The sequence below is a fragment of the Anabrus simplex genome, chromosome 3 (genome assembly GCF_040414725.1).
Source record: "Anabrus simplex isolate iqAnaSimp1 chromosome 3, ASM4041472v1, whole genome shotgun sequence".
Classification (NCBI taxonomy): domain Eukaryota; kingdom Metazoa; phylum Arthropoda; class Insecta; order Orthoptera; family Tettigoniidae; genus Anabrus; species Anabrus simplex.
In genome coordinates this window covers 135,008,163-135,033,683 of record NC_090267.1, presented here as the reverse complement: position 1 = coordinate 135,033,683, position 25,521 = coordinate 135,008,163, and the positions used below count along the sequence as shown (strand labels likewise).

The following is a 25,521-nucleotide window of genomic DNA, read 5'->3' as shown; positions in this document are numbered from 1 at the left end:
CCGTTTCATGTGTAATAATGACCATCTGCATATGTTTGAGCTTTCGTTTCCTGGAAGTCCTCATTTTTACCCCTTTCCCCAAAATCAAGACGGAAGCACAATCTACCAGACAAGCTAGAAAATTTGGCAAAATTTTAGTTTTTAGCCTGTAACCGACAGAAAAATTCGAAGTTGGTTAAATTTTTCAATTCTTATTCCCGAAAAATATTGAAATATGGAGGCAATTTTAATGGTGGTGCAGATTTTTTTTAAAAAAATGCTATTTGTTCGAGGCGTTGACCTAAATAGATCTTTTGCCCCTACTTGCACCATATGTGAGGAACCTGTGTGTATTTTGTAAATGGCGGAAGTGTAAAGTGTTGAATGTGAGGAAAGGAACATTAAGGTCAACACAAACACCCAGTCCCCAGGTCAGGGATATTAATCATTTACAATTAAAAGCCCCTGACCCGGCCGGGATTTGAACCCGGGGCCGCCGGGTGACAGGCGAACGCGTTGCCCCCTACACCGTGGGGCCGGACAGGTGCAGACTAGTCTTGACTAGTACCAATATACTATGGACTCTACTAGCTTTCATTATGAGTTACAAATTAATTCACAATTGTTTAAAGAACAAATTTATAGAAAAGGAAATGTACAAATTATCTGGAACCAAGTTGCTGACCAAGTAGTTGATCAAAGTAAAATTATTTCATGCAAAGGGAGTAGTTAAGTCTATGATCTGCTTTAGTCTGAATTTCATTTACTTTGTGTTTCTTTGTTAAACATCAGTCATGATCTCAGGATCTCTCATACCATATTCAAGATAATCACCCCAGTAGGGATCTCCTGCAGTTTTGGAGGCTGTCTAATCAAGGTAGAAATGTTATGCTCGGTTCACCCAGAAGAATGTTGGTTTAATTTCCTCAACAGGATAAGATTTAGAAAAAGACTCCCTCTCATGGAGAGGCACATGACATTTTGGTTTGCAGAGCCTACATTAACCCATATGTGCCCACTGTCGACATTTGTCGACGTTAATATCTGAATATTGTCGATCTTATATCGGTAAACCTGAATAATATTTTTGAGGTGCATTGTTTACAGTTCATAGTTTGATACTTACTGCACAGCACGAAAACAAGAATCACTCGTTTTCGCGCCTTATATTGTGGCTGCGTGTGAAATATCATTCCGTATACACTCAAGAGGATGATGCTTCCGTCGCGGTGAGACATATTTTCTTATAATATTGTTACAGTTGAAAGTAAGATCGGACTGTTCTGGTAAACGTAATAACGAAACATGCCTTTAACAGATTTTGAATTCATTTATGGCTGATTTATAGTGGCTTTTGTCTAGCAGAGCAAAAAATTTCCACATCGACATATGTCGACTGCCTCAGTACTGATATACAATTTTCATTTATTCTTCTCAGAGTGACCGTCGAGCAGATCGTAATCATCCTAGAGGAATCACAAAACATCCTAGATGCTAATATATACATAGAACAACCTGAAAATGCTTTCCATAGTGACGGGGATAGCGATGATGATGAGTCTTGTGGAGATATTTACAGACTCTCTGGTAATCAACTCCGGGCTGATGCTGAACTAGTGTGTACAAAAATAAGTGAAAATGGTACAATGGTAATGCTGAAATGAAATACATAACAGTAATTCAGCCAGCATGTATAATTCTGCATAATATGCACATGGGGAGCGTCGATCAATTGGATCAAAATGTATCTTGTTAGCGCATCAGTATCAAAAACAAGAAATGGTACTGGCCTCTAATTGTGTTCCTTCTGAACGTCTCCATGGACAATGCATGGCAACTTTACCGTTTGACCCCAATTTAGACCTTCTCGGCTACACACGCTACATCGTTAGGACATATATCCTATCTCGTGCCGCTACGCGTCCTAACGCATGAAGACCGAACACGAAAGTATCTTCACGCGTGTTGCCAGAAGTGCGTTCCGATGGGGTATCCCACTACCTCGAAACAAGAGGGAAGCAAGTGCGGTGCGCTCATTGTGGTAAAGCTGCCAGGAAACAGTGCAAAAATGTAACGTTGGCCACCACGTCCTTTGCTTCGAGTCATTTCACTCACGCTAAACCAGACTGGATGAAGAGAAGCAGAATGTAACCTCAAAACGCAGACTAAACTGTTTTGAAATTCTACTCGTAGTTTTCCTTTTTTGCTATTTTCAGAGTGATCACACTTGCTCAAAATTTGGTATTGAGTGTATAACGAGTACTATAAACATACGAATATTGTCCTTTTGTTTTGAAACAGTATGCATTCTAAATTGAGGCGAAACTGTTCCTCATTTATGTTTTGAATCATGTTTTTTTAAATATGCTTATTCAACACTTATGTGACTAATATTCACTAACTAATTAATTATTACATTCATATAAGCTTAAAATGCGAAGAAAAGTTCCTTTTTTGAGCATGTCTCTCACCCTACCCGTTCATGCACACTGTCGACATATGTCGACACGGTAAATCTCCGCGAAAATATGTTAATAAAACCTAAAATCATCATAATCCTTTCATTTAGGTTACAAACATCTGTACTTACGAAATATATCGCAATATTCCACAGAAAAATAATTTGGGCAGATGTGGGTTAAAAAAGTGTATTCAGCAAAAATGGCAAATATTCTTATAAAGAAAACATTTTAAGCTTACAGTATTGTTGGTGAGCAGCTTCAATCACTTTGGCATCTGCCTTCCGATCCACATTTAACCTCTGGAAAAAAAAAGGAGAGAAAAAACACCTATAATAAAGTCATCTATATTATAATCCATATATATCAACAAATTTGCAAGCAATCTGACAAGTCAAAGTCTGACCTCAGTTAACAGTTCAACATAATGCTATGAATACCTGTTGAAATTATAAATAACATACCTGCCAACTTTACAAAACAAAAAAATCAGGAGATTTTGATATGAAAATGAGAAAAATTCATGAGAAATCAGGAGATACAATTGATCACAACTGCTTATTCTACACGTCTTGCACAATACAGATATTATCCTAGCAAGCTCGATGCATCATGTCATCAGTTCGGTCCCACAGTGTAGAGGCAATGCGTCCGCCTGTTAGCTGTCAGCTGGCAGCCCCGGTTTTGATTCTCGGCTGGGTCAGGGGTTTTTAATTGTAAATGATTAATATCCCTGGCCTGGGGACTGGGTGTTTGTGTCGTCCTTAACGCTCCTTTCCTCACATTCGACACTCTACACTTCCTCCATTCCAATTACACGCAGGCTCATATTACATGATGCAAGTAGGGGCAAAAGACTTCTATAGGTCGACGCCCCAAACAGATAGCATTTAAAATTTAAATTAAAAAAAAAAAAATCATGTCATTAAGTCCACATTTAAATTAACACATATTTCCAGGGAAACTGAGTGGAATCAAAATCCACACATATTTTACTCTCATCTGTATTCATATTCAGTGATACCTAAATACTCGTATACAACAATGGAAAATTTATAAGAACATGTATGGTATGGTAGGCCTACCTTCCATCTTACTGGTTTACAGAAACTTTCCATCAGTAGAAAAGTTCTGTTGATTAAAAGAAACAGCCGTAGCAAATTTTGCCTGTCTGAGAAAACCTCTGGTAAAGGTTTGTTGAAAGCAGTTGCCCTGAAGCCTTGATTTTACTGTGAACAACCTCTCCAAGTTTTCATCACCAACAGATGACTTGTACTGTGCTCGTGTTTTAACCTGACTAAATATCCTGTCACATTGAGCGTTACTGTGAGGGATTGTTAAAATACCAAGAATAATACGAACTAATCTATCAGTGAAGTACGTTCAAACTGATGAGAAAAATTCCTCCTTCTCGCCATGCTTCAGGCGCTTTATGAATTGGGAAGTGCAACTACCAATGACCAAGTCACAATCACTCTTCTGGTTTTCCCTGCTGTGATAATGGACTTCCAAAAGAGAGGAGGATTTAACCACTGAAGGTTGTACAAATTTTTATATCAAATTCCTTAATGTGTCCAGCAGCAGATTTTGCAGTAAATGGATGTGAGGCACACTTGACTGCAAAATTAAATTTGATTTATCAAATGTAGGTATAACAGGAACATAAAAATCCTTTCTTCTCGAGACAGACTGCACTTAATGAAGGAATCCTGTTTAGTTGTTTTGGGTGAAGAAGTACACGGGACTGATGATTCATTGGTTCTTTTCCCTGAAGGGGCAGCACCCTCTACTGATGTTTGTTTCATCTTTGGAACATGGTAAGTTTCGAGACTTCTAAGCTGACCTGTCTTACCAGACTTCACTTCATAATTAAGCAGACTGGACAAAGGCTGCCACTGTTCCAACAACCTGGATAAACATTTACCCACAGAAAGCCACCAGGTGCACACGATTTAAAATTTTCCTTGTCTCGACATTGTACAATTAGCTTTACCTCGCATCGACACAAATTGGTCTTATGGCGACAATGGGATAGGAAAGGGCTGGGAGTGAGAAGGAAGTAGCCATAGCCTTAATTAGGGTAGAGCCGTAACATATGTCTGGTGTGAAAATGGGAAACCACGGAAAACCATCTTCAGGCTACCAACTGTGGGGTTCAAACCACTATCTCCGGAATGCAAGCTAACAGCAGTGCGCCCCTAACCGCACAACACCAACTCACTCGGTCCAATTCCTTAGCTTTGTACATATGACAGCTTCCTCATAATCACATTAAATTCAATAACACTTCCAATAACAATTAAGAACACTGCTACTACAACTTCAAACAATACAGGAGTACTATGGTATATATTATAAGACTTATTGTATCAAAACCTGACTATTGCTACAAGGCTAACAGGAGTACTATGGTATATAAGACTTATTGTCTCAAAACCTGAATATTGCTACAAGGCTAAAAATTACACATCTCTATTCCCTCACAGGAAGTATGTGAGTAGATGATCGGTCTCTAATAAGCCTTCCAAAAATAGCATAAACTCATGCCCCACACATGTGAATCACTCATGCACTTAAGATGCCATTACTTAGCAAATGCAGAGATTAATATATTCCATCACGCGCCTGCGCGATAATGCGAAGCGCAATGCTATTTATCTATATATATAAAATAACATGCCCTGACTGAGTGATTGATCATCGCCGAGCCAAAACTACTGAACATAAAGAAATGAAATTTTGAGGATACATTTATATTACATTGTAGGTGCTCAAAAGGAAGGATTTTTGGATATTCCATCACTAAGGGGGTGAAAAGGGGGGGGGGTTATCATCATCATCATCATCATCATCATTTCTTCGCTCCAGCAAGCCGGTGAGGTTGTGTACGAGCCTCCTCCAGTTGTCCTATCCATCCACAGATGCTGCTCATATACAGTATGCGACACCAGTTCACATCTCTAATTTCAAGGTCCTTCAATATCTGAAAAGGGGGATGAATTTTTAAATAAGAATTTTATTGCAGCCAATGGCTATATAAGAAATAAATAAAATATCTTTCCACTTATTGTCACCAAGTTTGTTTGCACTTTTAATTGTCATGTCCATTATTTATTGGCAAGCTGGGTGATCATTTGTTGCCTACGCTTGCACTGTAAGGCATGATATTTCTCGCAATGTTGGTCACAGAGTCTGCACATGCAATCCGGGCCTGGTTCATGGTAATTCAAGGTCTGGCATACTTTATGATGAAACCCATGTATGGCAAACCTTGTAACTGTATGCTGTAAGTCATATCCTGTGCGGGTCCATTCACGGTTGATCATGGCATCTGTCCCGTAGAAATCCATCCCAATATCTGCTCTTTTTTCTTTCAGTTCTTGTAAGAGCTCCCGATAACTTGTTGTGGATGATAGCAGTAGCTGACGTCTTACATCCTCCACTAAAAACGTTTCCCTCGCCAATACATAGACTATTCACAATTAAGTATTTATTTATTTTCCACCTAGTCGATGCAATGATTGCTTAAGACAATTTAATGGTTAAAAGTGGTACATGTTTCGTATATTATCAACATCTTGAGCCACATAACACTGTTTAGATGAAAAATATATAAATTGACAAAGCAATGCTTTAGAGGAAGTGTCCTTAAAATTAGCATAAGATTGACAACATTAAAACAAATAACTCAAGAGAAAATATATAAATTATTTCTACAATTGAAAGCAGTCGTCAAGGAAACACTTGTACAATATTCCATAGAGAATATGTCCTAATGAATATTCTTTTTTTAATAATTCATGAAAAAAGGTCAATTTATAAATTAAAAATTATACAATTTATAAGTAATTGTCGAAATGAAGAAATCCAGATATCACAGCATGGCTCTTATTATTAATGCAGATGAAAATATAACTAATTCCTAGTTGTCAATCCTTATTAAGCCTGCTTTCCTTTGGAACAGTAACTCCTGTCATTCTTTCACAGTTTTGTGTCTGGTGTAATATTGATGATTGCACCTGAGGAGGTGGAGGAGCGGGGGATATAGGTGTGTCAAGAACCTCCTTGCTGTCACCTATAGCTTCAACAGAGGATCTACTGTTGTGCCTATGCATTGGGTCAGCAATCTTGTAAGCAGTTTGAAACCTACTTGTTCCAGTGCAATTCCTCTATAGGACTCAGGTCTATTCACCTCTCCTTTTCCTTTATAAAGCATCTGCATATTTTGATCATTCTCTAGGATTATACCCTCTTCATTTAGGTAGTTCAGTATTAATTCTGTTTTCCTACTCGCTCTATCAATTGGGGCAGTTTAGATCTCCTGCAAGGATAATGCTTTACCCTTGCGGGATTATGTTGAAGGCACTTTGCAGACTGTCGAGTATGTCTACTGGACTGCAGTCAGGGCGGAAATATACATATATAATAATACCAATATTTGCACAGACCACTAATAAGTCGTCTTCTGTCATCAACACTTGGAATGGGGCCAGATTTGGTTTAATCAGACAGGCCACCCCCCCACAGATGGTCTTCCTCTGACATCTTTCTTTGCTAAAGCATGTATGTTACAGTATACCGGGAAATCAGTTATGTTTTCTGGAGTTGCAAAAGTCTCTGTCAAAAGGCATATATCAAAATCTCTAAATAAATCATTTGGGGAATTATTTATCACACCACTTAGACCTTCCACATTCCATAGGACTACACTAACCTTGTTATTTATGGGCCGTTTATTGTCTGGTTTCAAGTGGATTTCTTGTGATTTTTAAAATCAGTATATCTATACCTCAAAAACTTAACAGTTTAAAGACGTCAAAATTGGTATTTGGAATCTCCATTAAAAACAAAGAAACACACTTTTTTGTTTTTGGAAAATCCACTTAAGGGGGTAATAATAAGTGAAAAAGGGGTTAAATCCTATTTATGAGGATACTTATATCTCAAAAACATAAGATGTTACCAATGTGAAATTTGGTACATGAAATCTCCTTTAAAAATAAAGGAATATGTATGTGTTTTTTTTTTTTAAATCCACACAAAACAGGGGGGGCGGGGGTGTAAAGAGGTGGAAATGGGGGTGAATTTTTAAAATGAGTATATTTCAAAACTCAAGATATAAAAATTGGTATTTGTAATCTCCTTTAAAAATAAAGATACACACATTTTTTGTTTACAAAGCATCCACTTAAGGAGGTTAAAAGAATTGAAAATTGAGTGAATTTTTGAAATGAGTATATCTCAAAAACTTTACTTGTTATAAACGTAAAAATTGCTATTTGAAATCATCTTTATAATGAAACACGTATTATTTTTTGGAAATCCATTAAGAGGTGGGGGGTGAAAAGGAATGAAGAAGTGGTTGAATCTTTTAATGGGGATACTTATATCTCAAAAACAGAAAAGTTACAAATGTGAAAATTGGTATTTGGTACCTCCTTTAAAAGTAAAGTAACACCTTTTCTTTGTTTTTGGAAAATCTATTTAAAGGGATGAAAAGGACTGAAAATGGGTAGAATTCATTTTATGAGGATACATGTATCTCAAAAACTTAAAATGTTACTAACATGAAAATTGGTATTTGGAATCACCTTTAAAAATAAAGAAACACGCATTTTTGTTTTTTGGACAATCCACTTAAGAGAGATTGAAAGAAATGAAAATGGGGTGAATTTTTAAAAAGTATCTCAAAAACGTAACATGTTACAGACGTAAACATTGGTATTTAGAATCTCCTTTAAAATAAACACATATTTTTTTGTTTTCATAAAATCCACTTAAGGGGTGGAAAGAATTGAAAAATTGGGTACATTTTTAAAATGAGTATATTTACAATATTATATCTCAAAAATATAACATGTACCGAAAATTGGTATTTGGAATCTCCTTGAAAAATAAAGAAATGTGTATTTTTGTTTTCGGATAATCCTCTTAAAGGGGGAAGAAGAGAAGTGAAGGAGCTGAATTCTGATACATATATCTCGAAAACTGAAGATGTTACAGGCTCCTACTTTAGGGATTATCAGATAAAAGCTTAGTGCAGTACCGAAGAAGGTTTACTGTTATCGAATTACAAAATCCACGCGAGTGAAGCCGCGGGTAACAGCTAGTCAAGTAATAAATTAAAATTCGCCAGATTTGCCTCCAAATGACTCCTAAAATATCTAGAAAAGTCACTAGTTGCTATCTTTGAAATTCTGTCACTAAATTAAAGACTTCAAATCTAGTGACTAGTCTCTAGAATCGACTAGACCGATACGAATGAACGAACATAGCACGCGAGAACGAAAGATTGACAATCTATGTTCGCGTCACATATACAAGTTTCAATAAACATCGCACATTCGCGTGCATTTCTCGCATTAATAAATGTCAATATTTCGTTTGAAAGCAGCCAAAGAGTGAAGGACTTCCGGCCATTGGCGTACAAAGCTGAAATGGCGGGATTTGAATGTTTGAAGTTCACACACAAAAAAAAAAAAAAACTCAGGAAAAAATAATAGAATAGTCAGGAGGCGGGAAAAACTGTCAAAAATTGGGAGCCTCCCGCCTAAATCGGGAAAGTTGGCAGGTATGGAATAATCATGATTATTTAAAATTCCAAGATAAATTCTGGGTCTGAATTACTGTATTAGTTGAAACATATGAAATACTACAATGAAACACTACTGACACACCTGCTTGTAATGTACTCTGTTTTCCAGTCCCTTGAATCTTTCATACAGAGACTTACACCAAAATTGACGATTACCTCCATGAATAATTGGGGTATATTTAATTCAAAAGAGAAGATACTGAGTGTACTATGCTGCAAATCAACTGCAATATTCTGTATCTTCAGAAAACTCACAGCAGTCAAAACCAACGTTGACCAAAAATTCCTGGAATGCTGGTCATTGAGAGAGCCCATGAAAAATATGGAAGTGCTGTTTGGATAAACTCTGGTTAAGATGATCCTGTCTGCAGAATTTAGTGATGAAAATGATCTTGAGATATTGATGGTGGAACTCTCAATGTGTACAATTGCCCTTTCAACTTCAAACATCCATCAAATACCAGTGCTCAAATTGTTGAATTCATAGTTACCGAGCTCGATAGCTGCAGTAGCTTAAGTGCAGCCAGTATCCAGTATTCAGGAGATAGTGGATTCGAACCCCATGGTCCGCAGCCCTGAAGATGGTTTTCCGCACCAGGCAAATGCTGAGGCAGTACCTTAATCATAGCTGCCAACTTTTAGAAATCAAAAATAGGAAGATTTTTTATTTAATTCTTGGGTTTCATCACATATATTGCACCATGGTCTAAGTGAAAGAAGGACAAGATAAAAGGCATGCATACCTACAGTTACAATGTGATTTGATCATTCAATTTAAAATCTTAAACTAAAAAAAACATTAAAATGGTTACAAGAAAATGTACCTAATCACTCTCATTTATGACACATACATACGAATAACAATACAGTCGAACCTCGATATTCCGAAACTCCAATTACTTGAATTTTCAGTATTTCGAACTAATTTAGATTTTCCGGCCGTTTGTCCTATTCTTCACGTGTATTTATTTCTCTATTCTCGAAATCTGGTTATACGAATTTCTCGATTTCTCGAAGCAAATATTTCCTCCTTTGAAGCAAAAAATACTCTGTAACTCGAATTTTGTGCAATATTAACTGTGCAATACGGCATTTGCGTTTTGTGAGGAAAAGTTAACAAGTAAAGAAAGGGTTCCAGCGAAGCTGGAATCTAATATGACGGGAACCGAAAAACTCGAACTTCTAGTGATCGACAAATCACTCTCATTCTCGGGTGTCAATTCCGGTCACATACGAAAGCAAGACCAGAAGTCGCGGATGACAAAGCTCCATTTACGAAACTCGGCTGCGTGGTATTGACGAAAAGTTTCAACGTGAAGGGAGGAAAGGTTAACTTCAACAAACAGAAGAGACTAACGGATTACCGTATTTTCCAACCGTGTTAACGGAGCTATGTTTCTTATTTCACTACTGTATGTACTATAACCTGTCTTCTAAAAAAAAAAATATAAGGGTTATAATTAAAGTGATGCCGTAAGATAGAGTTTCTTTGTACATTTCTAAGTCACAGTAGGCCTACCGTAAAACATAATGTATTCAGTAAAAGCCTGTAGATACATATGATTCAATTATGTGCTATACATGCTCATAAACGGTATTCTCTACAGTAGCCACAGAAAGTATTCGTACACCAACATTTTAACGTATAGCTCGTATATTTAGCACCATGAACTAATACAAACACATCCAGTGAGACATATGTATAAAGAAAAGACACCTCGCCTTAAATTTGCTATCAGATTTACAGCACTCAACATAACAAACAAATAAACCCGTCTTAACACAAAAAGTATTCGTACACTACTAGATAATTCAAACACTTGCCGAAGTCTTTGTTCAAACACAGTCTTAATACTTTGTATGCATGCCTTTAGCTCTGATGACCTGTTCCAGACGTCTTGGCATTGAGTTAACTAAATGTTTGGTGTACTTTTCAGATATGTTAGATCGTGCATCTGAGAGTATCTCTTTAAAATGTTCTTTATTAGTATGATGGCGTTTTTGCACTTCTTTGCCAAAATGATCCCACAGGTTCTCTCTGGGATTGAGATCAGGACTCTGCGGTGGAGTGAGAAGTCTTCTTCAGGCATTGCACAACCACCATTCATGGCTTATCATTGCACGGTGCTTAGTATCATTCTTCTGTTGGAAGAGGAAGACTTCTTCCAGGTGAAGCTTGTGTGCACTGCTGTTTAAATTATGATGCAACACATCTATGCACTACCTGGTATCCATAATACCATCAATAAATGCCAGGTTTCCTATTCTATTCGCAGCCATGTAGCCCCAAACCATCACATTCGCTCCTCCGTGTTTTACCGTGGGGATTATGTACTGAGGTGCAAGTTCGATGTTTGTCTTGCGCCATACCTTCCTGCTCCTACCAGTTCCAAACTGTGTAAACTTCGCTTGATCAGAAAAAATAATGGTGTTCCAAAAGTCCATTGTCTTTCCACAATACTCTTTCGCGAATCGTAGGAGCTTCTGCTTATTTATTGCACTTATAAGTAGCTTCTTTCGTGGACAACCACTATGCAGGTTTGCACTGTGAAATACGTTCCTTATAGTTTGCACACTCACCGTTTTGTTGGACCTTGAAGTGAGGTCTGTAGCGATGGATGCAGCACTTCGGAATGGTTCCTTTCGTGCCGATCGCACAATAATGCGTCGTTCCCATACTGTCAGCTCTTCTGGAGGACCAGATCTGGGTTTGTTTTCTGTTTGTCCGCTGTGCTTGTAATTTTTAACTATTGAACTCACCGTAGTAAAGCGAGCTGTTTTCCTACATGACAACAACTTTTACCTTGTTTATACAGTAACACTATATTCTCTCTTTGACTCAATGATAGTTCCGTCGTCTTTTGCCCCCATACCAAATAACCTTGCGGCAACGACAGCACAGTGATGACTGAAGAGATAACCACCCCTCCTGCAGGCACAGCAGCCTAAACCTGTGGCGACAACCGATTTAACCAATCACAAAGGCAGTACATCTGGACTGTACGAATACTTTCTTGGCGGTACGAACTGCAGTTTGTATACAGTATCGTGCCGATCATGTTACATTTTAAACGATGTGCATGTTCAGCGTGTATATCTGATGCATTTCGTTATGCTGTTTATAAATCAGACTTCAGCTCATACGTCGTAATGATGTTCCATCACTTTCCATAGGTGTTCGAATACTTTCTGTGGCCACTGTATATCTTGAAATTTCGATAACTAAAAATAAAATTTATCTCCCGAGGTGATTCGCATAACAGTTTCCTTAGACTGTAAAATGAACGGAAATTTAATTTTATAGGTATCTCTGAACACTTGGAGATAACGTTTGATATGTTTTTTTGGCCATAACGTGAAGAAAAAATACCAGAAACTGTCACCGACACGACTCCCTGAAATACATTCAACTCATTAAAATTATGAAGTAAGAATAAACAAAAATGCAGTGAAATATGCAAAACTAGCACATACAAAACAGATAGGTACGTCTCATACATTATTAACATACGACTTTGACACGGGGAAAAGCACAGAACTGGTAGAAAAAACACGTGGCATACAATTTCAACTAAATTACGCACAAAAACGATGTTAATAGTGCGCAAACCACGCAACAAAAAACTCATACTTTCGTCCCGATTAACTGAGTTGCTACCGCTTACTAGCCTCTCTTGCTTGTAGGATGATTGCTATCCCAAATCCCCAGCCGTAAGGCCCCATTCACAATGAAAACGTAACCGTAAATTAACAACGTAACATAACCGTAAAATTAACATAAAATTTGAGGTGTTCACAATGGAGGAACGTAACATGGACGTAAAGAGTACACAACAGCCAATCAAAACACTGCCATGTTATTTAGCACAGAAGTCGGGTTTTAGGCTATCTCGCAGTTTTATATTTTAATATTTCGACAGAATCAAACAATGTGGTAGCGGAATTCATATTACTTCAGACATCTCTTGCTTTACTCCTGGGAGATACTTTATGTACATGAAAAGGCAAACTAAAAAACTGTGCAGAAAATGGGTTCATCCCTTGAATCAAGGAAGGTTATTTCAGAGCGATTTCGGTAATCTGTTGTAAGTAATGACCCTCATCAGTTCGTTTAGTACATGCAGATGAAACCTGAACTGTTTGACACTATCTTACTATTTGATTCCCCTTTCCTAATACATGGAAATGTAAGGTCTCTTTTACCGAAATCTATGCACCTAGTTATCACACTCCGATGGGATGTTTGAATGATATCGTTTTCGTAAACTGGTAGTCTGCCATAATGTTTAGAAATATATTTACAGGGATACTGTTTTATCTATGACAGGAATTGTCTCTCGTTTGGTCGCCAGCGCTGCGAGTTTGTCTCCCGCCAATTACCGTCAGATTTCATTGCTACAGCATATTTATTCCCACGTATTCTTTTTCGGTGCAGCCCCTTTGTAATTTTTTTTTCCTTTTGTCATACATACACAAACAGATTATTTTGAAAGAGAATTAGAAGTGTTTCGTCGAAAGAAGTCATTATATCACGCACAAAATACAATGTTTATGTTCGCTCTGATTGGCTGGTTCCTAAACCTAATGTAACATTAACCGCAAGAGCTTGGAGTTCGCAATCCCTTAATTTTACGGACTCACAGTTAAGTTTATGTCAGCACATTGTGAATGGTTCTATTAGATGATAACATGACCGCTGTCTTCTAAGTTAACGTTACATTACATTTGCATTGTGAATGGGGCTTAAAGCACACATGCTGCTGTGGCGAGCAGGAAACACGATATACGAAGGCTACGAATGATACACTCGCGAAATAAAGCATCAAATAAAAACTCTTGAAAATGAGGTTGGGTAAATTACACAAGCACATAAGAATTTATCCTTTATCCTAGGGGAAAAGTATTAACTGTACTGGAGGTTATATTAGTAAAAATTAGGAAGAATTAATCGGAAAATTGGAAGACAAGTTAAAAAATGGAAAGTTTCCGGGTAAATCGGAAGAGTTGGCAGATAAGGCCACGGTCGCTTCTTTCTACTCCTAGCCCTTTCCTCTCCCATCGTCGCTATAAGACCTATCTGTGTTGGTGCAACGTAAAACAACTTATATAACAAATTCCAACTTGTACGTTTGGAAAGTTCCACCTTTCCACCACCTTAGAAACTTATGATTTTCTTAGATTACAATAACATTCATTTACTCAAAAGCATTTTTTTTGTTGGAACAGGTTCTGTTTTCCAAGGAAACCATCTTTTGCCGTGATCTTGAATGATAGTTAAAATATATACAAGAACACAAGTGACATAGGTAAAACACAATTTAAAGTTAAAAATTTCATTGTTCCGTATTGAAGAATATTACAGTTAAAATTGAAATTATTGATAAAGAGATTCAACCTATTCAATACAAAAGAATAAGAAATGTAGTGAATTACATTCCCATTTAATAATAAGTAGAAATGGTACCGGTTTCGACCCTAGTCCAGGTCATCATCAGCCGATTAAAACATGAAAAACAATGCATAGGAAAAGGAAATGAAAGATCAAGTACACTCCGGATCAGTAGAAGAGGCGATATAAAAATGAACGGGGGTAGATACTGTAAAACTCAGAAGAAGTAAAATGCAAGTCACTCAAAAGAAAACAGTGCACAGTTATCTGAGCGGCAGCATGGGACACGCAGCGCTAGGCAAAGTCCCACAATGTTTACGAATAGCGGAGAACGGTTAAATGAGCCAGTTTTTAAACACTGTCAGGCACAAAGTCACATCACAATCGAACACATACGAACATCCATAATCGTGCAGGAGTTGAAGACGAGTAGATCCATTGAAGCAACTTGCCAGCTATCGGTGATCAGTGCGACACATTTAACATCAGGCACTGTGGTTTCAAATGCCAAAAATGGAGAATAGCTTGAAGATCCAGTAATTTTCTTCGGTTGCGGGAGCACAATTACTTATTCAATTATATTGTATTGTGTTATATTTATCTATATACTTACTTTCCCACGACCGAGGAAAATTACTGGATCTTCAAGCTATTCTCCATTTTACTTTGGCGTTTGAAACCACAGTGCCTGATGTTAAATGTGTCGCGCTGATCACCGATAGCTGGCAAGTTGCTTCAATGGATCTACTCGTCTTCAACTCCTGCACGATTATGGATCTTCGTATGTGTTCGATTGTGATGTGACTTTGTGCCTGACAGTGTTTAAAAACTGGCTCATTTAACCGTTCTCCGCTATTCGTAAACATTGAGGGACCTTGCCTAGCGCTGCGTGTGTCATGCAGCCGCTCAGAGAATTGCACACTCTTTTCTTTTGAGTGACTTGCATTTTACTTCTTCTGAGTTTTACAGTATCTACCCCCGTTCATTTATATCCCTTTCAGACCGAGTACGCACAATTGTGCGGGTTCGTATTTTAGTTATCCCTGACCGTATTTGATGTTTTTTTCGGTGCTACACCGGACTGCAGTGATTGTGCAGGACACGTGGCGTGTATTTCAATTGATTTTAGTATGCGCTTGACCGCCAGGGCGAAGGAAGAAGAGTTTAAAAAGCACAGTTGATCGGCGAGATGGCAGGAAGCAGTAGTGCCGAAAGTAAGTATTTATTTACTGCGTTTATATTAATTTAGAAGCTTTACTGAAGACCGGAATATATTCAATGAAGTGTGTACATTGGTTAGTGAACGTAAATTTTGAAGCTACACCATCGTACGTGATACAACGAGGTTTTGAATTTTGATACGCACAATTGTGTGGGTCCTGTTTTTCGGATGTTAGTTTTTATTTTGTAAAATAAACTATTAATATGTGTATTGAGGAGCATTTTAGTCAGTTCTTGACGTACAAACAAAAATTCACACCTCCAGTTTTCTTTCAGGTCTGAAAGGGTTATATTGCCTCTTCTACTGATCCGGAGTGTACTTGATCTTTTATTTCCTTTTCCTATGCATTGTTTTTCATGTTTTAATCGGCTGATGATGACCTGGACTAGGGTCGAAACCAGTACCATTTCTACTTATTATTAAATGGGAATGTAATTATCTACATTTCTTATTCTTTTGTATTGAATAGGTTGAATCTCTTTATCAACTGTTTCAATTTTAACTGTAAAACACAATATCAAAAACAACTTGCCTTGACTAAATAAAAGGTTTAAATGTCTAAAGAATCAATGTTTTTCTCTTCGTGGTCACTGTTTGGCACCACTTGATGTAAAAGATGTGTTCATGAAAAGCCACTTAAAAACTATCCTAAAATAAAAGGAGCTTAAAATTTCTTAATAATTAAAACAGTAGTGTGCAGCTATGCTAGTTCTTGTAACATTCAACCTTGATGTGATGGAAAGGGGAATTTTCTTGCCAGATGAATTAGACTAGGCCTAATTGTGTTCAAGATGGAAAGCAACTCTTTGTGTTGTGGTTGCGTCCAAATCACCCGACACCCCCACGGCTGACTCACACCGGGCCTCCTACTGCACTTGTAGTAAAACAGCTTGTAAAAAAACACACACACACACATACATACATACATACATACATACATTATCATTATAGACTGTTATGCCTTTCAGCATTCAGTCTGCAAGCCTCTGAGAATTTACTAAACGTCGCCACAATCCTCGATTTGCAACTAGTGCTGCGGCCTCATTTAGTTCTATACCTCTTATCTTTAAATCGTTAGAAACTGAGTCTAACTATCGTCGTCTTGGTCTACCTCTACTTCTCTTACCCTCCATAACAGAGTCCATTATTCTCCTAGATAACCTATCCTCCTCCATTCTCCTCACCGAAGCCGGTTTATGCGTACAGCTTCACCCATCGAGTTCATTCCTAAATTAGCCTTTATCTCCTCATTCCAAGTACCCTCCCGCCATTGTTCCCACCTGTTTGTACCAACAATCATTCTTGCTACTTTCATGTCTGTTACTTCTAACTTATGAATAAGATATCCTGAGTCCACCCAGCTTTCGCTCCCGTAAAGCAACGTTGGTCTGAAAACAGACCGATGTAAAGATAGTTTCATCTGGGAGCTGACTTCCTTCTTACAGAACACTGCAGATCGCAACTGCGAGCTCACTGCATCACCTTTACTACACCTTGATTCAATCTCACTTACTATATTACCATCCTGGGAGAACACACAACCTAAATACTTGAAATTATCGACCTGTTCAAGCTTTGTACCACCAAGATCACATTCAATTCTGTTGAATTTCTTACCTACTGACATCAATTTAGTCTTCGAGAGGCTAATTTTCATACCATACTCATTGCACCTATTTTCAAGTTCCAAGATATTAGACTGCAGGCTTTCGGCACAGTCTGCCATTAAGACCACGTTATCAGCATAAGTCAAACTGCTTACTACATTTCCAACTAACTGAATCCCTCCCTGCCATTTTATACCTTTCAGCAGATGATCCATGTAAACTACAAACAGCAAAGGTGAAAGATTACAGCCTTGTCTAACTCCTAAGAACCAAGAACTCATTCTATCATCAATTCTCACTGAAGCACAATTGTCAACATAAATGCCTTTGATTGATTTTAATAATCTACCTTTAATTCCATAGTCCCACATCTTTTCCCTCGGTACCCGGTCATATGCTTTCTCTAGATCTACGAAACATAAACACAACTGCCTATTCCTCTCGTAGCATTTTTCAATTACCTGGCGCATACTGAAAATCTGATCCTGACAGCCTCTCTGTGGTCTGCAACCACACTGGTTTTCATCCAACTTCCTCTCAACGACTGATCGCACCCTCCCTTCCAAGATGCCAGTGAATACTTTGCCTGGTATACTAATCAATGAGATACCTCGATAGTTGTTGCAATCCTTCCTGTTCCCTTGCTTATAGATAGGTGCAATTACTGCTTTTGTCCAATCTGAAGGTACCTTACCAACACTCCACGCTAATTTTACTACTCTATGAAGCCATTTCATCCCTGCCTTCCCACTATACTTCACCATTTCAGGTCTAATTTCATCTATTCCTGCTCCCTTATGACAATGGAGTTTATTTACTATCCTTTCCACTTCCTCAAGCATAATTTCACCAACATCATTTTCCTCCTCCCCATGAGCTTGGCTGTTTGCAACACCATCATGATGATTTCCTTTTACATTGAGAAGAAGTTCAAAATATTCCCTCCACCTCTCCAGTGATTCCCTGGGATCTATTATGAGTTCACCTGAATTACTCAAAACACTGTTCATTTCCTTTTTCCCTCCCTTCCTAAGATTCTTTATTACTGTCCAGAAAGGTTTCCCTGCTGCTTGACTAGCCTTTCCAGGTTATTACCAAAATCTTCCCACGACTTCTTTTTGGATTCGACAACTATTTTTTTTGCTCTGTTTCTTTCATCTACGTACCAATCCCTGTCTGCCTCGGCTCTTGTTTGGAGCCATTTCTGATAAGCCTTCTTTTTACGTTTACAGGCTGCTCTCACTTCATCATTCCACCAAGATGTATGCCTTTTCCCATCTTGACACACAATTGTTCCTAGGCATTCTCTTGCTGTTTCTACTACAGCATCCCTGTATGCCACCCATTCACTTTCTATATCCTGAACCTGCTTACTGTCTACTGTTCGAAACTTCTCACTAATCATATCCATGTACTTCTGTCTAATTTCCTTGCCCTGGAGATTTTCTACCCTTATTCGTTTGCACACAGATTTTACTTTCTCTACCCTAGGCCTAGAGATACTTAGTTCACTACAGATCAGATAGTGGTCTGTATCATCGAAAAATCCGCGAAAAACTTGTACATCCCTAACAGATTTCCTGAATTCAAAGTCTGTTAAGATATAGTCTATTATGGATCTGGTACCCCTAGCCTCCTATGTGTAGCGGTGAATAGCCTTATGCTTGAAGAATATATTCCTAACAGCTAAACCCACACTAGCACAGAAGTCCAGCAAACGCTTCCCATTCCCATTAGCTTCCATATCTTCCCCACATTTACCAATCACCCTTTCGTATCCTTCAGTTCTATTCCCAACTCTCGCATTGAAATCGCCCATTAGCACTATTCTATCCTTGCCGTTGACCCTGACTACGATGTCACTCAATGCTTCATAAAACTTGTCAACTTCATCCTCATCTGCACCCTCACATGGTGAATACACGAACACAATTCTTGTCCTAATTCCTCCCACTGACAAATCTACCCACATCATTCGCTCATTTACGTGCCTAACAGAAACTATGTTGCGTGCAATGGTATTCCTGATAAAGAGCCCTACCCCAGACTCTGCCCTTCCCTTTCTAACACCTGTCAAGTACACTTTATAATCTCCTATCTCTTCCTCATTATCTCCCCTTACCCGAATATCACTTACTCCTAGCACATCCAGATGCATCCTCTTTGCTGACTCAGCCAGTTCTACCTTCTTTCTTCCATAAGTCCCATTAATATTGATAGCTCCCCATCGAATTCCATTTCGTTCGCCAAGTTGTTTCCAAGGAGTCCCTCGCCTGTCAAATGGGAGTGGGACTCCATTACTCCCATAGGTCCGAGGCTTGCTCAAAGTGTTCTGAGCTTGGTAAATTCATGAAGCAGGATGCTGCCCTACTTGCACATAGTCCAAGTGAGGATCTCTCCTCTAAAGGGTTATGGACCACCGGTGAATTGTATAGTCATAGCCGCCTGAGCACAAGGAGGGCGACGACTCAGAATATGTCCGAGATGCCCACTCCCATTCCATAGCAACTGGTATCCTGACTCTCAGGACCACTTACTAGGCCACTCAGCCGTTGCCCATGGTTCACGAACTAGGACGCGACTACAGTAACCCACAAAAAAAAAAAAAAAATCATAGTTGGAAACTTCAACCGTCACAGTCATATATGGGGCTATAATAATGAGAATGGAGAAGCCTTGGTTAAGTGGGTGGACTCACATGCACTCTCTCTCCTTCATCACTCAAAACAACTGGTATCTTTTAACACTTATAGATGGCAGTGAGGCTATAATCCTGACCTCATTTTTGTCAGTGATTTGACTGCTCTTCAATGTAGCGAAGTAGCTGAAAGTCTGATACTTTTCTCGCATCATCATCCAATTACATACCAGGTTGTAACAGCAATTTGTTCTCAGCATGTACCCCTCGAAAGACATTACAATTTCAGAAAAGTTAACTGAAACAAGTTTACAAGTAAACTAGATGAAAATCTGGCCAAAATCAAAACATCAGGCAATTATGATGCCTTTATTGTCACAGTTCAGGAATGCTCATGCCTTTCCATCCCACGGGGATGTAGGATAACATACATACAAGGCCTTACTCCTGAAGCTCAAATGTTTGTACGCCAGTTACATGATTCTGCGGCCGAAGAGAAGTGAAAACGATGGATTGAAACAATCTCGGTACTCAATATGTCATGAGAGAGCAAGAGAGCTTGAAACAATCTCGGAACTCAATATGTCATGAGACAGCAAGAGAGCTTGGAGTCTCCTGAAATGCCTGAACAGTGATCCATCTACAGTAGAATTCCATTCAAATGTGTCCCCCAATCAAATAGCCCATCAGCTACTTCTAAATGCCAAGACCAAGAGATGGAGCAGTAGGTGAAACATCCAAAGAAATGTCTTGACAGCCTTTACAGTAAATGAATTGAAACAAGCCAACCAAAAAATGCAAGGCAGGGAAAGCAGCAGGATTGGATGACATAAGAGTAGAACAAACCAAGCACTTTGGGATTAATGCCCGGTTTCTGGAATGGTGAGATATCTTTCCGATAGCTATTGCTTTGTTACAACTGTCGACTCGATAAATCTTAGCTGCGTTGTACAGCGGAATAGCGGCTAACTTATCGAAATGCTAACTATTGGCTCATTGATCATGTTTCATGATTACACACAAGATGCCACCCCTTGCACTGCTTTGTTTTTGTGCATAAGATGTGTTCCCTAGACTGTCAGGCGCATGTGCACCAGTAATGCATTCCATTTGAGCTTTGCATGCAGCTCCTATTATATCCTCTTTGCCATGCACCGAGAAATTGGTATTCGACAAGTTCTTGCAGACGTGGGTACCAGTTTCGTAGTGTTTAAGGACTGACACAAGGATCTGACATTGTCTGAGGATTTCTAATGAAATACGCACACCTGTAGCACGTGTCACACGTGATCCAGTTTGCACTGAGCCTTATAAATATATTGTATCAATTCCTTGTTATTCCAAAATATGAACATTGTTTGACCACAGTATAACGATGAATATCGGGTAATTAACATAATTATATAACCTGTTAGTTCCTTGTTATGTAGTATCATTTATTAAAAACAATCCCACGATATAAGTGTATGCTCACTGCCAATGCGAGTAGGCCTGCAGTAGGCGTACAGCAGGCCTACTACGATAAATGTGTAATTCCCTGTTATACTCAGTTACTGATACCAGTGCTTTTATGGACACGAAAGCAGTCACAGGTACAAATATGATAAGACTCAATAGTATTAAAGGGTATCACAATTAATATTTGATCAACAGGGGGCAATGGAAAATTATTTGTCATAGGACGCAAATTGTCGCCTACAGCCTCAACAAAACATATGACAATATATTTGTTTATCCTGAATCTGTCTTTGAATTCACTTCCACTATTCCTTATTTGAATATTAGGCCAGCGATGATATAATCATGGTCGTTCTAGAATTTCTTCGCCAGAAGAAGTTGAGAAAGCCATAGAAAATTCTGACAATAGCTGCCGATACTGAAGTACTGCGCACGCACCCGCCAACTTAACAAACAGATATCTCCTGCTCAGGGCCCTCCAAGTTAGCAGACGATTTATCGAGCCGATAGATGTACCTTACATTCGTGCAACACCAAAACACAAGATAACCATTCGATACCAGTATACATTTTATATCTCACGTTCTAGAAACCGGGCATAAGATGAAGGAATGATTGCTGAAACTGTTTCATTCCTGCATATATCGTACGATCATCCCACAAATAGGGAGGAAATCTAAGGTTATTGCCATCTTAAAACTAGGCAAAAATCCTTCAGATTCAAAGAGCCACAGACCAGTATACTTACTGTGTCACCTCTATAAAGTGTTTGAAAGGATCATGCTAAACAGATTATCATCATTTACTGGTCCAATCTTATGCTAAACAGATTATCATCATTTACTAGTCCAATCTTAATACCCAAGCAAGCAGGTTTCAGACCGAGGAAAAGTTGTACTAAAGTATTATGTTTGATGCAATGTATCAAGGATAGATTTGAAAAATGGAAAGTAACAGGAGCCATTTTTGTAGGATTCATCAGCTGCATACGATACAATAAACCACCAAAAACTGCTTGTGAAGCTGTACCACCTTATGAATGATTACCTGCTGACTCACGACTATCAGAATATTGCCACAAAATGGAATTCCAAGGAAGATGCAGTAGATGGAGAAATCAGATAAATGGCCTTCCACACGGAAGCATATTGGCACCTTGTCTCTACAACATATATATGAATGATCAGTCCTCCCCTGGTAATACAGAAAGGTTTCTGTATGCTGATAATCTTGCACTGAACGCTCAAAGAGACAGTTTTGAGGAGGGGAAAAACATTCTGACTGTTGGCACAAGAGAGCTTTATAAATACTACCATCTGAATCCTAACCCCAACTAAACCAGAGTACATAGCGTCCACCTCAGAAACAGAAAGGCGAGATGACAGCTTGAAATTTTCTGGAATAGCTCCCACCTTTGATTAGAAGGGACGTTGCAGCATATCAGGAGAAAACTAAGGGCATTACAAATGAAATGCACCCTTTGTATGGATATATTCCGGTCACATGCAAGACTAAAATCTCGAAGGATTTTCCTCCCAAATACTCCAGTTCTCAACAAAAGTTCAGAAACAACCATAATAGAACTTTGGAACACCCAATCTACAGAACTGCCTGCATGGTTAGTCCCGAAAAAAAAAAAAAAAAAAACTTCATGAGTATAACTGGAAAACCTGGAAAACTTATGCAGAGGAAATTTGAAGAAATGGGGATATCTGGAAGATAATGATACTGCACTACGTGCATATGGAGAAATCCAGACTATGAGCCATCTTAGTCAATGCCCTTTGACTCCTGTGACCTGCACCGGGAAGATTTAGGCCCGCTTCACACTAGGCAACTGGAAGCAATGACCAGCCACCCGTGATTGTTAAACTTGTTTTAAATGGAGTCCTTCACACTGGGCTACTCAGTAGCCCAGCTACAGAAAGAAGCCCGGCGACCAACCCTGCAATAGCTACTGCTACCGGTTGCCAAGCCAGATTCTGCAACCCCGGCTGGCGAAAGCTGATGAACCATTGTTTTGTATTGGAGTCTTTACACTAGGCAACTGTGTAGCCCAGCTACTCGTCCTCTTTGCGTTCCATTCAAAACACCCGTCAGTGTCATTATGGATTTCAAGTTCCTTCCAGTTACGCATTCCATTTTAGAATATTACAAACTGAACTAAATAAATATATTACATTTAGTAATTATACAAAATGAGCATCCATGTGGAATTTAAACTGTGACAAGTAGGCTATAGTAATGAAGTTGAGAAGAGAATTGCTTACTATGAAGTAATGACACAGTTTTTCAGCGACTTTAAAGAAAGAACATCCCACAAAAAAAAAAAAAAAAAAAAGGAGCTTTATAATTAAAGTATTACAAATATAAGTGACATCACGTCAAAGATACGTCTTAAGGTGATGAGGGTGTAGGAAAGGGATAAGAGTGGGAAGGAAGTGACGCTGTCCTTAATTAAAGTACAGCCCCAGCATTTGCCTGGTGTGAAAATGGGAGGCCACGGAAAACCATCTTCAGGACTGCCGACAATGGAGTTTGAAATCACTATCTCCCGAAAGCAAGATGATATCTATGTGGGCCAAACTGTGCGGCTGTTCGCTCGGTCGGGGATTTTAATCTCGTATGGTTAATGCCATAGCCTCGGGGACTGGGTGCCTTTGTTCATCTATACACACAACACACCATACTACCAACCACAACAGATATATGCAGTAGTGAATACATTGCTCTGTAAAATTGGCTCAGATCCACATAAGGGGCTGACGTCAACTGATTGGGAAAAGGCCCGGCAGAATAAGAAGATAATGGAGATTTTGCCAATACAAGGGCAGGTAGGCAATTTTTAATTATTAAGTTTGGAGAGGACAATATTTAAGGCACCTTGTTGCGAGCATTCTTTGTTTTACTTTTAAAATGAGGGTTGGGTTGAAGGGAATCAACGAATAATTTTCAAAATTCGGCTGTGTGTACAAACAACTTGACAGTAACATCTTCACATAAAGCATTGGTTAGTTTATAGAAAAGTCCTTTTTTCCAAATGATCTTTCAACATAGGATGTGAATTATTGACAATAATAAGAGCAGCAAGAGACACTCATCTGCCTGAGAACTCATGATGGAAACTGTCACAAGGCTGCGGAAGGCAGCTAAGAAACAGAGCTGGCAACATGGAATTCACCATAGCTACTCTGTAGCTGATTCTGGTCGCCGATTCCTGTCACCTAGTGTGAAGCAGACCTTAATATATGGTATGGATGTGGCTCTGCAAATAGTGCAGTACTGGGCAGACATAGTGTAACTCAAGAGTTTTACTGTTAAGAGTTGTATTATACTATTTATTTTAATATGGTACACAAAATGTTCCTTTGCTATGCTTCCATAATGCAGTGTTCTAATACAAATAAAGAAAAGAAAGATACAGAGACATGCATAAAAATGCCTTCTTTAAATTATTCTGGAAAAAGCATTCTTATTTCAAAGATAATGCTGTAAATAAAATTCCCATTAAAAACACACTGTACTCTCAGTTGCCTCCCTTTTTGAGAAGAATCCAAATCATCTGTTAAACAAAATAAAATATCACTCCACGTTTCTCGCTGGCCACTCCATATAGGCTATTGGTTACTGCCTTCATTGCAAATAATAGGCTATAACAAATTACTGTAGTGCCATATTTCAAGTTTAGTTTCATAAATAAAGAATCATTTAATGATAAAACTAATGTGGGTTTTTTTTTTCCTTCAAGTCTGTGTGAAAGAAGTGCTTTAGTTAGTTAGTTAGTTAGAACAAGACAATTAGCTCTATTTGTGCTCTATGCTTTTGTTTACAGCTACACTTAAGATAAACTATAACATGTATTACTAGGGCTAAATCACATTGTTTTGACACAAAATAACAACTACTCTACCACCAACAAGGGATTACTCCTTTGCTTCAAAGTATTGCGTTCTACATTGTATTTAAAAAAATGAACACTAACAAATGAAACAAGTCATATATAGAGAGGTAATAAAAAGAAAAGGAACATATAATAGGGTGAATACATTTTTTTTGCTATTTGCTTTAAGTCGCACTGACACAGATAAGTCTTATGGCGACGATGGGATAGGAAAGGCCTAGGAGTTGGAAGGAAGCGGCCGTGGCCTTAATTATGGTACAGCCCCGGCATTTG

At 38.5% G+C, this 25,521-nt stretch overlaps 1 protein-coding gene and 1 long non-coding RNA gene across 2 annotated transcripts in view; one reads left to right on the top strand and one right to left on the bottom strand.

Moving 5' to 3' along the window:
- The window catches only part of LOC137499014 (uncharacterized), a 327,147-nt gene that overhangs the window by 187,024 nt on the left and 114,602 nt on the right, over nt 1-25,521 (top strand). The gene's annotated exons all lie outside the window — the stretch shown is intronic.
- LOC136866695 (E3 ubiquitin-protein ligase RAD18) overlaps nt 1-25,521 on the bottom strand; it is a 145,110-nt gene that overhangs the window by 30,447 nt on the left and 89,142 nt on the right. Inside the window, exons 6-7 of the mRNA XM_067143809.2 lie at nt 9,525-9,668; nt 2,680-2,740 (exon numbers count right to left, since the gene is read on the bottom strand). Coding sequence (XP_066999910.2) covers nt 2,680-2,740; nt 9,525-9,668 — 205 coding nt within the window. The remainder of the gene's footprint in view (nt 1-2,679; nt 2,741-9,524; nt 9,669-25,521) is intronic.